The sequence below is a fragment of the Aythya fuligula genome, chromosome 2 (assembly GCF_009819795.1).
Source record: "Aythya fuligula isolate bAytFul2 chromosome 2, bAytFul2.pri, whole genome shotgun sequence".
Taxonomy (NCBI): domain Eukaryota; kingdom Metazoa; phylum Chordata; class Aves; order Anseriformes; family Anatidae; genus Aythya; species Aythya fuligula.
In genome coordinates, this window is record NC_045560.1 from 61656504 (window position 1) to 61670706 (window position 14203).

The window sequence follows — 14203 nt, forward strand, 5'->3', positions numbered from 1 at the left end:
AAATGTGTGGATGATTTAATTTCAATTACTGCAGTGGATGCAGAGTTGGGGTAAGCAAACAACACTATCTAGCCTTCTTGGAAAAGTTCTAGCAGGTGTACTGACAGAAATTTTCTGGCTTTGGGGAAAAGAAAAACCAACACAAACAACTGGTGCTACTTAGCACTTAGGCTGAACAGGAATGAGTACATTTTTTGAGATGTGTATGACTTGCTAGTGGGAGAGAAAGCAGATCTAGGCTCTCCTGTGTTTTCACTTCAATTCCTCAGGGAATGGAAGGTGGCACCATTCCTGCTGGGTGTAGAAGAAAGCAAAGGGGGAAGAATCCCTATACTGCATGTTAGGGAAAGTTGTCTGATTGCCACTGTTTTACTAAAGAGTAGAGCTAATACAGCTGAGACCCCTTAGGACCAAGGTCTCAACGCCATCCTTACCTTCTCCGCAATGTATCTACCAGAGTAAGCTTTACAAGCTGTGGTTACATCAAGCTGCATCATCCTGTAGATGATGCTGAGAGGTACTGTAACATGTTCAATACCAAGGAAGTACTTTCTGAAGATTCAGTAGATGTTTAAAAAGAGGATTTGGATAATAAAGCTAGAGCAGCTAGATGCCGTACTGATGCCCCTGCTTACAGTTTGTGAAGAGTGGAACTGTAACTTAAAGCCAGCCTAAGGTTTGGAAAGGTGGTCCTTAACTGCTCCTGAGGCATAGAGCTGGTTGTAAGAAAACCTGATTTTTTAAGACGGCTAAATCAGCTTTTAAAATCCAAGATTAAGATCTAGCTTTGCCTTGATTTTCTGTTTGGAGCAGCTCACTGAGAACTGCAAGAGAGATTACTTTAGACAAGTCATGCTAGCTTTGACGTGAAACAGCAGGCTGGAATTGGAGCAGTAGAGAGAATAAGATCTGAAAAGATGTAAGAGCTGGTATGTAAAAGCTACCTACAAGGATGAGAAACTTTCAGGTATACTGACTTATAACAGTATTATTCTCCCATTCCACAGAGATTAAAGAAACAGTAAGGATACAAAATATTTTGTAATGATACACAAATCTGTTAATAGGGAACACTTTGTCTGAACTGGGTGAATGAAGCATTTGTACTGAAGAAAACATGTATGAAAAAATTCTGTGACAGTCTGTAGCATATGAGTATAGCTGATACCAAGATATTTTCTTTGAAAGAAGAAAAGGCAAAACAAACCTGTGTACACTGCTTATTCACAGAATGTTTACATCTTCAGTTTTACAAAATAGTCACATTTGCTAAAATGCTCTTCTGAAATGCCTGATTAAAAAGACAGTAAGCCACAGTATCCCATCAGGAGCAGTTTATCACATCTATAAATCCAATTTAAATCAGTCGTAACAGGAGTGTGAGACAAAGAACAGCATAACAGCAGTAAAAGGAGCTTCTAGTTGACAATGGGCACCATATATACGTCAAAATACCAAAATGAAGATAAAAGTTTTAAATTAAACAGTTCTGTCAATGAGTAATAGACACTTAAGATAGCATGTGTGCTCTTCTGTCCAGTTGCCTTCTCGAAGGAATGGAGTGTCCTGAGACTGCAATTTACAGGATTTTCTGTAGGATAGAGTTGGCAACTTCCAGGGATTCATCTTTCACCAAGACAATATCATAAGAATCCATATATTTTTCCAAAAGTTCATCTACCTAATGGCAGAAGGGATAAAGAGAAAGATGCACTTAGTTGTAGAATATTAAAAGATATTTTTGTCTTAAAATACTGCCAATCTTTCCACCAAGTTCAGGAAATGAGCCATGTAAATAGGTATCATTCATATAAGGATGACAGAGAGTAGGAGTAATGTGACATTAACTGTGTTCACGTTTCAGGATTAACCTCACATTTATTCTAGGTTCTCACATGTACAGATACCAGGAAAAACAAACAAACTAACAACCCACCCCTCTGCCCAGTGCTTTCTCATTTTCCCAAAAGGCAGAGAAGAAAAAGAAAACGAGTTTTCTCTCCTGAATGCGAATGTATGTGCATTATCACTTGCCAAACACCCATTTCTCTGTCTCCAAAGAAAATAAAATAAATGTCATGGACTGAATTTGTTATTTGGAAGACTACAGTTTTGCTCAATTATCAATCCGGTATTGAAAGGCAGGAGTGGCAGGGAACCATAAATATGAAATCCACGAAAAACGTTGAGATTCCAAAACAAGTATGGGTCAAACACTTGTTTTGATATTTGATGCTTATTACAATGAACCTGTTGCTAGTTCACAATATTTCACTCAAAGCTTACAAGTATGTCAGGTTACTTACTTTATCATTGAGATATCCGATTTTAAGAATGTGCTCAACATTTGCTACTCCATCTGCCATGCTCAAGTCTCCTTGGGAATCACCCAGCAGTATTATATTACTGTTGTCTTTTAGCTGTTTGAAATACTCTGTATTCTTCAAGGCACCATCATGCTTGTTGTAAACATGAATCAATTCTCCTTTAAATCCTCTTAATATTCCCTATAAAACAAATAAACAAACACTGAAGTTATTTCTAGTATTATGCAGACAAAATAGCATCTAGAATTAAATAGGTATTACTTTTGAAATATGTTTAATCTTTAATTATGAAAAAGATAAATTACTGTTAAACAATGGAATGACTGTAATAGCACTTTTAAGACTAAAAAGTCAGTGATCCTCCCTGCTTGGAGGAGCAGTAAAGGTGTACTGGGCTGAGTGTGAGGCTATCATTAAAGGCAATGAATGGTATCTGAGTCACACCACGCTAACAGTGTTTGAACTATTATCCTCTGTTTGACTGTTCACTTGGGAGTGTGCTGAGTAAGCAATTCTCATTTCATATAAAGCAGGGCAGATGGCTACAACTGTTGTATTAAAATGTTCATCTTGTAGTATATAAAAATAGCCCTTAAATCCTGCAGATAGTCATGCATACATACATTTTCATCAAAATCCATAAAATTGGAAACCACTTTGACATTAGAATGGTAGACTCCAGCCTGGTGGATAACTTCCTCAAGAATGTCCCCAATCCCGGCAGAAAATATGAACACGGGGATATTATGTTCACTGAGTTTATCAAAGAAGTTCTCATATCCTTCTCTGCAAAAAAGGATGTAAATATAAGTCAAATCTCCAAGAAAAAAAAAACAAGAAAGGTCCCAGTTTGCAGAAAACATTACATCATATTTAGAAAACAGTATAGTTTTCACGGAGAATTTGTCTTCGTTTCCTTTGCCTCACCTCTTTAGGTTAGCAAGAACCATCAACCTAACACAAAGCATGTAGTTTTAGGAAAAAATTGCTGTTTCAAAATGTTTGGTTTTGGTCAGCATAATCTGCCCCCTCACACCCTCAACCATCTTAATCAAGCCTGTAGTGGAACTCTTTCTAGCTATCATCAGGCTGCACATCTCCTTTTCATCTTTACTGCTTAAATGTTTGACTTGCTAGCGGAGTCATTAACAAAAAAAAAATAAATAATAATAAATATAAAGCTAGGATTTTGGAGTTTGTTGGTTTAAAATCCTGAAAACATTCTTGTCAACTCTTTCCTGAAAACTTTTTAGTTTTCATTACCCAAATCAAAACTATGTACAGTATTCCAAGAATAAGATAGTATCTCTGTACACTTCTCTGCAGACACTGAATGGTAGAATTTTTTTATTATTATTATGAAGGTTCTTGAGGAAATTTTAGCTTGTGAATGAAGATTCAATCCACATGGACTTAGACTTTCACGTAGCTGCAGACTGTGTGCTTGCTTACTAGTTTTGCAAAGGAGAAAAATTCAGTCAGCATGGTGAACAATTTCACAAGCTAAGTTTTAACATCCCATTCCACTATTCAAAAATTCACAGATTAGAGAACTTTAAAAGAGATAGAAGCCACAGCACAGAGCACGTTTCAAGCAAGTATTTTGCTGGCATTTAAAATTGCCTTTAACCATTGAGGAAGTACATTATTTAATAACATCAAGAAAAATGTTCCTCAAGTCCCTGCATTTTTATCTCATATAAAATTACTACAGGTAATATTTTTTTTTAAAGCAATAAAGTTGAATTCTACATTCCCCTTTAAGAAAAAAATAAAAAGACACCAGTGCAATTTCAAGAGGATGAAATATATGCTGTCATCATCACAGGCATTTATCTACAAAATATAAATAAGGGGGAGCATGAAGCACTCACTATGTCCAAGAATAATGTATTGCATTCTCATTTTTTTCACTGTCCAAACACACAGTAAAAATCTACGTAAAATGTTTCTAAACAGTATTGTTCAAATCAATAGGAACTTACTTCAGCATAACATCAGATTCCCTCACAATTTCTGCAAACTTATCCTTTTCTAAGCCTTGTTCAATGAGTAATGCATGAGATTTATTGTACCTAGAACATAAACAAAAAATATGTTGGACAACTTATGAAAATTCACCGGTCATTAAATCTTGTGATTAAAAAGCATCCTGTGTTTAATTCTTGCTCATTCAAGTTAACAGCAAAAAAAAACAAAACAACAACAACAAAAAAACAACAGCTATTATGTAACACTCAGAGATTAATTCAGTTAATGCATTAGCTAAAGCTACATACTGCCATTAATCTGTTTTAAAAAAGGTATTAAATATAATTTTAGTACAACTTGAAGATGGGAAATGTCTCTTACCATTCTACCATATATGGGTATTTTTCTTCAATAGTGAGGGTTGGGTCAATTTCAATAGCATAATATGTTTCTTTCAGCTGCAGTAACTGAAGACAAAAAAACCAACACAGATGTTTAATGTATCTTTATAACATAACACTTCATATTTGGTCTAACCAATCAAAATAACTTAATTTTATTCCAGTTACATTATTTAGATAAAATGAAATCTGAAATACTCTTTGTACAGACAAAAGGTTAAATTGTTAATATATGTAAGGAGAAAAAACTGATTCTGTTAAACTAAACTATATGCTACTATCAAGAACAGAAGTATTTCTGTTCACTTCTGTTAGTGATTGGATACCTTACAGTCAGCAAGAAAGCTCTCAGAGCTTCAAGGATTTGAAAGGATGACTCGTCCTGTAGTACTGTGTAAATCAACATGCGGTACAGCCAGGGAATAAAACCAGTTCTCTGTACAACAAACAAGCAGCTTGTATGTTTTCTATTTACCTTTTTCCGACATTCCTCTGTGATGAGTTTAGAGTTATCAATGATGTCTGGAGGGGTGGAAAAAAAAGTGGTAAACAAAACATTGTATTTCTTTTCCTTTAGTACTGCAATACACTGTAAATGACTGCAATAATACATAGAATATGGTGTTTGACAGCATACTACTGTTTCCTCAGAACTTTTCTTACCAATAACCAGTAAAAGGAACATTTTTCTTCACAAGCATGATGATATCACAATCCTTCCCTCATATTAGAAAGTAAATTACAAGCCTATTATTTATTGAGAAGTAATTGTTACTGAAATCATTATCAGACATCCTATATATTTTAGGATCCCCTATTTATTAGTAAATATATAATTTACAAGTATTCTAAAAGGGTACAGGATAAAAACATCAAGCATTCCAAGTAGTCTACTAACTGATTCTCAGAGGTGTTGGGGCTGTTACTGGCTCTTGAACAATATAAGTCAACCCTACCATATCTAGCCATTAATAACTCATAGTTTAGAACTTAGTTTATAATTGTGAATGACAGCTTATCTGATTTTAGTTCACACTGACTGTGATTAAAATATATATATATGCATAAAGCCACACAGGCACTGTAATACTTTATTAGGATGTACAGCCTTTGTAACAGGTCAATATAAGATCTCATATATTAGGGAATAAGTTGTATAGAAAATTAAATTCTAGGGAAAACTGAAAGGAGTAACAACCAATCCATATTAAAAAAAAAAAAAAGTACTCACTATGACAAGTTGGACATCTTTTTCCATTGTAGGAAAATCTACTTAAAGTCATATCAAAATCTGTAATAATCTATTTAAGGAAAGAAAAAGCAAAACTGTCTTACAACACGGAGGGACAAAATAAAGAATGGATAGAAATTCTGAATGATCAACAACAGATGCAGCTGAGTAGCATATCTGTCACAGAAATCTCTGTTTTACTGTAAGGTAAGCTAGAATATCCCATAATTTTTTCCAAGAAAGTTGTTTTTCTAATTTCTTTGGTCAGAGTATTTCCTGAAATTACTAATCTTATATGTTTATACCATTTACTTAACTATCATCTGGATGAATTACAGTTGAATCAGCAAGGTCTATTAACAGAGTTAACAGATGTCTAAGTTTTGAAGATAACTTGAAAGATTACTTGTTTTATATGCAAATATATATATATTAGAATTTTTGGTGCACAGCAAAAGTCATATGATTACTTTCATTCTGAACACATTACAGCTCTTATTATTTTTACCTGAAGTTTTGCAGCTCCACCTTTGATGAGGCTACAGATAATCTCTTCTACTCTCCCTGGGTCCTTAATGTGGACAGTCTTCTTCTGAAATTCTGGCATCTGTGAAGAGTAAGAACAAAGACAGAAATATACCTACAGAAGAAAACTTAATAGGCAATACCTGCTAGCCATCAGACTGGAAGATCTGCATTTATAAACCGTTTCATGTGACACTATGACATACTCAGGATAGGAAGGCAAGTTAGAATGAGAAGAAATAGAAAATTCTCTGGAATTGATTACTGCATATAGTTTTTGTTTGTTTTCAACATGTGTTTTTGTTCCTTTTCCTAATATCAGATTACGCAATAAACTGACACTCACGGAACAGATGATTGTATTTGTAGGATGTAACAGACATGGATAGAAATGGGATGCATGGAGTCAACTTGTGGTTGAATTAGATCACTGAGAGATGGCACATATTAAAACTACCTCTTTGTGCGATTAATATACCCTTAAGCTTCCAATACAGAAAAGGAGACAGGCTGATTTTAGAGACTCATTCTATTGTTAAGAATGCTGCGTAAGGTTTCAACCATGTACTCCAGTGCAACAAGGTCACATAGTAATTCTTGGTCACTAGCCAGTCTATCAACTGTTTTCCGTTACCTATTTTAATGCATAGTTCTGAACATAGTATCACACTACATATGCCTTTTGAACTTTGCCTGAATACTCTAATAAATGGTAAATTTGGCTTAAACAAACAAACAAACAAACAACCCTCCTCCCCCAAAACAAAACCTGCTTTTTGCTTTAGAAGTTTGTCTTCAACCTTGCAGAAATGGTAATAGACAACTTACTAACAGAAATTTCCAAATTTAGTATGTATTTCCTTCCTTTATAATCTTATGGACTGTTTCTACAGCAAAGGCTTCAGACACTTGCAAGCTCTGTATGCAGGCATTTATGAGTAGTAAATTTTATTTTCTGTCTGTAGAACTTCAGAGATAATGACATAGATGAATTACATTTTTCACGTTCTGGTCATTCGAATTTTCTTTTTCTTTCTTCCTCCTTTTTTTTTTTTTTTTTTTTTTTTTTTAAATAAAAGTATGTAGTCTTTCTTAAGCTATAATCTCCTGACATATTTCTGGAACTACCAGAGTTCATATGAGAATATGACCAATTATTTTTACGTCACACAACACTATTTCTTCCTGCTCTTGATGCTACTAAGCCTATTGTTCACAAGTAACCAACTCACATTCAAACTGCAGTTAGGTTGTCCTCTAGGAAAAAGATGACATTTTAGTCTCTTAAAAGTCTTGTAAACACATGCCTTTGTAATGGCAAACATCCTTATGTGTCGGGAAAAGGAGCTGGTGGTATTGTTAAATATTGTCTCACTCCGCTCTGCCCTCAGTGAGGAGCAAACTATTCCAGCCATATCATTCTCAGCAGATATTTTTCTAATGCATTTCTCAAAACCTCCGCTCACATATTTCTTATTTCCCCCAACAACATATTTTTGTGCTCAACTATCTTTACACTCAGTAAAGTTTGCTTAATCTATGTCTAACCATTCTTCCTGTAATTTTAGCTCATTCAACTTGGAGAAAAGTACTCTTTTTCACAGGCTCTCACTTGGATATTTTTCTCTCCTTCCTGACCTAAAGAACCTCAGTTGCTTCAGTCTTCTTTTACAGAGCACATTTTTCCACAACTCAGGCAATTCTTGACGTTGTCCTGGCCCATCCATTTGAACCATACTGTTCTTGAATAGCATCCCTAACTGGTACCATTCTGCTCTGAAATGGCCTCAGCTGAAGGGCTACATTGGCCTGTGTCTTTCAGATAATTCCTTTGCCAGACATAGCATGGTAATCACCAACTGAATTTGAATCACTATCACCAAATATCCTTCTCAAAATTACACCGAGGTAGAAACAGATAGTTGCACAAAGTGTTGAATTTTACATTTAATTTTGCTGAATTGTACATTTTCTTCCACATCAATGCTCCTATTTGTAAAATATAACAAATATTTCTAATTCCTTGTATGCTTATGGTCACTTTCTGTCTGATAACCACAGAGACATTAACGAAAACAGAGATCCTTCTAAAATCCTAATAATGAGTCTCTGATAATTTTTCAAGGTTTTCTACTACCCATCCAAGAAGTTTTCCTCATACCAGAGTACTTGACAAAAATTCTACAGTCATGGCAGGGTATTTACTACCTCTTCTGTCTTATAAGCCTCATAAAGAAAGAAACCACATTTCTTTTATTTAGTTTGGAAGATTTAAGTTTGTCCTTGTTTCCCATAGATGTGAGAAATATCCTAAGGCAAAGACCCTTTCTGTAGTAGTGGTGCCTTCTAATCCAAGATAATTGTTTTCTTCTGTGTGTCTGCCGTGCCTTGTTACTTTCATTATTGGCACAGCAAATTCAAAAAAGGTACACCTTGGTTAGCCTCCAGCTGTCAGCTACATCCCAGATTGGGAATCACTGAGAAAGCTAATAACCGTAAAATATCTTCCTGATAGACACCTATTAAAGAATGCCCTCATCCGTTAAGATACATGTCTGCAAAGCATTTATAGATGTTAACTCACAGTTATCAGCAGAAGTATGTCAATGGATCTAGTCACATTAGAGAAAGCATTAACAACCTGCAACTCTTTAAAGGTATGTTACAGTATTTCTTTTGTATTTTGTATAGTGCTGGTAAACAAAACAAACCATGCTAGTTATTTGGTGGGTATACAGTGCTTGTTTTCTGTAATGAAAGATAAAGTAATTTGACTGTTTTGTAATTCTTGACTAATGTGAATTGACTAATCTAATTCCTTTGACTTTTGGGAGGCAAATTGTATATATGTTTTTAGACTTGGAATGCAAAAATCAAACAAAGTGAAATCTAAATGTGTCCTTTTGTAAGAAGTAGTTCAAACATTACTTGTTTTACTTAGAAACTAAGCAACAGACTTCATAATGCAACTGATTTAAACTGAACAGATGTTGGTGGTGATGAAGAGATCAGAGGGAGAGCCTGTATGAGGAAAGCTGGATTGCTTGCTAGTGTTTTGCTTCAGACTGAGACCTTTTGTAAGTTTTTGTAGTAACGTTACAAAAACCACCCTTCGTAAAGAATTCAGTAGATGATGTTCAACAAGATATTGCTTAAGATTTTGAATATTAAGAAAGTTTCCTGCTTTGATGTTGTAAACCGATAATCCTACTCAAAATCAGTTTTTGTAGTGTATTTATTTGCTAACACTTTTTTTTCATTTCTACACAAGAACTTAAGTCAGTTGGAGAGCACGTTATTTTAACTTGCTCTCCAAAAAAAAAAAAGTCTTCTGCAATGAGTATAACCCATGAAAAGTCAGTTCCAGAGGCACTTTCACAAGTTTTCACTATGGATATGGCATCTGATAAACACCCAGACAAATACAGTTAGATGAAACAGCTGCTGTCCTGGTCCCTACTTGCTTGTATTCACATCTGCAACAAAACATTAGGAGCAATTATTTTACTTGGGCTTTATCATATTAAAAATAAATGAAACTACCTAATAAGCAATCACCAATTTTCTAACAAACTGTCTTATCCAATGTCTTATACTTCTGCCCAATCTAGCTGTTGCTTTTTGTTCCATATTTGCCATTCTTCAAAGTTGAAATAGACAAGCAGATTCATATTGGAAAGAACTGATAAAACAGATAAAAGAACAATGAGTGAAATAAAGCTAATAAGAGATCTACAGGTAATGTAATCAAATTTGTGTTTCTATTAGTTGCTCAATAAAGCTCTAGGAGTCAACTCAATATATACAGAATGCCAACAGTTCTGATGAATCAGTTGACTGTGAAGAACATATATGGAGAACAACCAAATGAAGAAATTCCACATCACTTAGCAAAGGCAAGAAAGCTTTTAGGAAGAAAGAGCTTCTACATACAGGACTAAAACTATATAAGCACAGGAAAAGGAATTCATACTTCACTGTGACATCTGAAAGTATACCACATGGAAGCACTTAAAGTGACCCTATTTATAAAGGTGCGAGAAGAGTTTTGATTTCATAGTAAGGACATCTATATATTACTGAAATAGCTCACAGAGACAGGTATCTTTCTGAAATGCACGTTAGAAGATGACAAATCCCAAAGATAATTTGTGGCTGGTATAACAATGGCTACAAAAACATTTAAGTTTCTAGTCTCTGAGGTTTTTAAGGAGTTTTCAAAGAGAAGCAAGGAAGATAAAACTGAAGATTATTTTAAAGGTTGAGCTTAGTTTGATTTATGAAAAGGATAAAAAAAGATGGGACTGTTTGTGACAGCAGGTAACTGCACTAAGGACGTAGGAAATTCTTTTTGTAGTTAACAATGTTATAGTCATACCTTGACGAATGAACAGTAATGGATTCACGCTGGTGTGGAAATCCCCCAGTCCTATAAACCACAGAATGGTCATTTACAACAATGCCAGTTATGAGTATAACATTTAGTACATGAAACATAAACCTATGTAGCTGGGTTAAATAAAGAGGAAAGGTATTTACTGTAAGACCATTTTTAATTTTTGTTTTGGAAACAAGTTTCTTATATACAATTGGGTAGCAAGCCTGTTAACAGAGCTGCTTTTATGTTGTATTTGGGTGCTGCTTATATACATAATTTTATTAGTATTTGAGACAGTGAAATGTATACAACATCAGTCAGACTGCTAAACAAGAGTTGTTGATCATCCCTAAAATGAAATCCAGCTATCTCAATGAATTCAGAGTTTACAGCTGCCCTAGTAGGTGTTTCTGTTTAAGTATCTTAGGTAATTACTAACTCATTCTGTGCATAAGGTATAACTTCATATTCTGTGAGTTGAGACTGTGTTGCATTTTTGAACCTACTGAGCACTGAAGGTAGGAGTTACTTCCCTCCCTCTACCCAGTAAGAACAAAAATAAGTCCCTATGATTAAAAGAAATTAAAGAAATAACAGTCTTTAAAACAGTAACTGATAAAAAGAAACTTCATATGAAGGACAACTGTGGGACCTTGTGTAGTTTGTACTACCTGTAATTTTAAGTAGGGAAGGACAAGATGATGAATGACTTGCTAGCTTAACCACACGGAGATATGGCCTATTTCACAACAAAATCTAGATACACAGCCTGAAATATTACTTGTAATAACTACAAATACAAAAAAGTCTTCTAAGTAATGCTTTGAACAAGGACATATAAAAGGGGGCAAAGTATTTTTATACTGATATCCCTGTATCCTATGCCTATGATACTTGGCATATACAAAGTTTTTTCTTACTTTACAAAGAATAATCTAGTATAGATGCCTCCCAAAAAGCACTGCTACGAAAACACCCTGGATCACAACTGGATAAAAAATTAAGGGAGCTTCTCTACAAATCTCAATGATTAATAGAGGACTTTGCTAGTTTTCAGTACCATGTCTAGATTCTTAATCATAATAAAAAGGAATGTTCTCACATTCAAAAATGTATTAAAAATATCCTATTTAAGATATTAAAAATAAAATTTTCAATTATTACACATTTTGTTTTTAAACTTTGTTGGTAAACCTGCCTCAGACTAGACTTAGACAGTATGTTCCAAATCTATTCACTTATGATACAGAGGACACATAAGGGTGAGCTGGCAAGGAGGGGGAACTATTAATGTTATTTCTGAACAAGAAAAATACTAATCAAAGTGATAAAATGATAGGACTCAATTATTTTTTAATTTTAATTCTAGCCTATGGTGACAACTTCGCTGTAAAATACTATAAACCAAGAATAAATTATGTTTATTTTGGGAACCCAAATGCCCAATTCCAAGGTCTGAGACTAGCTATCATATATACTTACTTATGGACATGTACCAAAAAAAGGCAGGGTATGGCAGCAGTGATAGCTGTGAAATTTGATACTGTGGCAAGGTGCAGAAAATTGGATCTCTGTTCTTGGTGACAGCAAGAGTTTGGTGAAATTATTAGGAAAAAGGGAACGTTCCTTAATTTACATATATGACTTATTTTCCAATCCCCTTTTCCCTTTGACATTATTACTGAAGATTCTTTTCGTTCGCTTACTCTAAAAAACAAAGTTTATTAAAAACCTTTGAAATGGCACAAGCTACCAAAACGTAACTTCTGCTGTTTGCAAGATATGAAATGCAAGAAGCCAGGCTGGGACCGTAGCAAAAGCCACAGTAAAGGAGTGTGTATGTATCTTTTCTTCCATCTGTATGTGTTCAAATAGAGCTTCATGTGCTCATATATGCATCAATCAATGTCTTTATTCAGACAACTTGAATTTTGATCCTTGAGTGCAAGTTTTCTCTCAGCAACCCCACCTATCGTTTAGGCAGATACATTAAAAGCTACTGCAAGAGAGCACAGTCACATCCATCACTCCATTACGCACAGCTAGTCACAACTGCACTAGTGATCATGCAGTCTGCTAGCACAACGTGAACTCAGGACAGGCGTTTTTGGCTTTCTGTTTACCAAAACCAAGAACATACTACAGTTTATGATCATATGATGTAAACTCAAATATGGTAAGAAATCTCCAGCAAGTAGTAATTATGAAGTTACATTATTGGTAGTTTTGCCAAGAAATAGCCTTAGGACAACTTACCTAAAAAGTAATCAAGTAAATTTTATTATGGAATTGAAACAACAGAACATTGCATATCTTCACAGTTGCTTAAAAATATCCTGCAAAACTAGAGATCCAGCACTGGCTATGTGAAATAACTGGAAATGCCTTCACTACCTAAGCTATTTTAAGAAGTGAAGTAGGATGCATACTAAAAGTAATTTTTGTTTTATTTAATTATTTGCATCTTCTTTTTTTTTTTTTTTTTCCTCCACTTAGTACAGTGGATTCTGATATTTAGTTTGGAAAAAAAAAAAAACAACACAAAACATAAAAATCTGAGGAGAGCGTTCACAGTAAACATGACAACAGTGTTTTCTCTTGTGCTTTTAAAGGAGAGTACCTGTGCGTTGAGCTTAGGGCACTCCTGATTCTTCTGTGCTTGATTTTGTCCTACTGCAACAGCATAGGTGGCAAGCAGAGTCCAGAGACGCAGGGCTTGCATACAGGCTGCCAACAAAAATCAACCAAATCCTTTTAAGAATTGGTCTGCTATATGTTTGCTATTCCTGCTGTATAGAAATAAAAGCAGACATGCATGGTACATTGCTCCGAAAACACTCACACTTAAGACTACTCTAATACATATTTAAAAGTAGAGGAATGTGCAAGTCAAATTAACCTATTCAATAAAAAATGGTAAATATATTCACTACTTAGATCTTGTTGTCAACTCTATGCTATCAAATTTATATTTTAAAAATACAGTTTGTCACAATAAACAACCATACGTAATGCCTCATCTCATAATGCTGGCTAAAATACAGAACAGAGTCCCTCCTGTTGACAGAAGCTGTGCACACTTACCAGAGGGTTTAGCGGGAGCAGCTGCAGAAGCAAAAGAAAATTCCTCTTGCTTGAGAAACACTAATATAGCAGCACAAGGTGCAGTTGAGGGCGTTTCCAAATACAGCCTGACTAATCCCCATGCAAAACCCCAGGGTGCTGTGACGCACATCAGCAATGCACAGCAGTTTGTTATGCTCAGCAGTGCAGCCTGATGGGCACAGCTGATCAGCTGGTACACCAACAACAAAACCTTTGACCTTCACTGAATGAGCAACTTTCATGGATGCAGCAGGCAAATTTGGAC

At 34.9% G+C, this 14203-nt stretch overlaps 1 protein-coding gene across 5 annotated transcripts in view; it reads right to left on the minus strand.

Annotated features, from left to right (window-relative positions):
- Nucleotides 1-1150: 1150 nt before the first annotated feature.
- Nucleotides 1151-14203, minus strand: part of NT5C3A (5'-nucleotidase, cytosolic IIIA) — a 28740-nt gene continuing 15687 nt past the window's right edge. For 2 of the 5 annotated variants that reach the window (XM_032182171.1, XM_032182170.1), the window contains exons 2-10: nt 13454-13560; nt 6439-6537; nt 5931-6000; nt 5175-5221; nt 4680-4765; nt 4313-4402; nt 2951-3113; nt 2307-2507; nt 1151-1681 (exon numbers count right to left, since the gene is read on the minus strand). In XM_032182171.1, coding sequence (XP_032038062.1) covers nt 1580-1681; nt 2307-2507; nt 2951-3113; nt 4313-4402; nt 4680-4765; nt 5175-5221; nt 5931-6000; nt 6439-6537; nt 13454-13555 — 960 coding nt within the window. In that variant the 5' untranslated portion in view covers nt 13556-13560 and the 3' untranslated portion in view covers nt 1151-1579. Of the gene's footprint in view, nt 1682-2306; nt 2508-2950; nt 3114-4312; nt 4403-4679; nt 4766-5174; nt 5222-5930; nt 6001-6438; nt 6538-10833; nt 10885-13453; nt 13561-13917; nt 13996-14203 lie in introns of those variants that run through there. The other 3 variants (XM_032182167.1, XM_032182172.1, XM_032182169.1) reach the window with 3 other exon arrangements.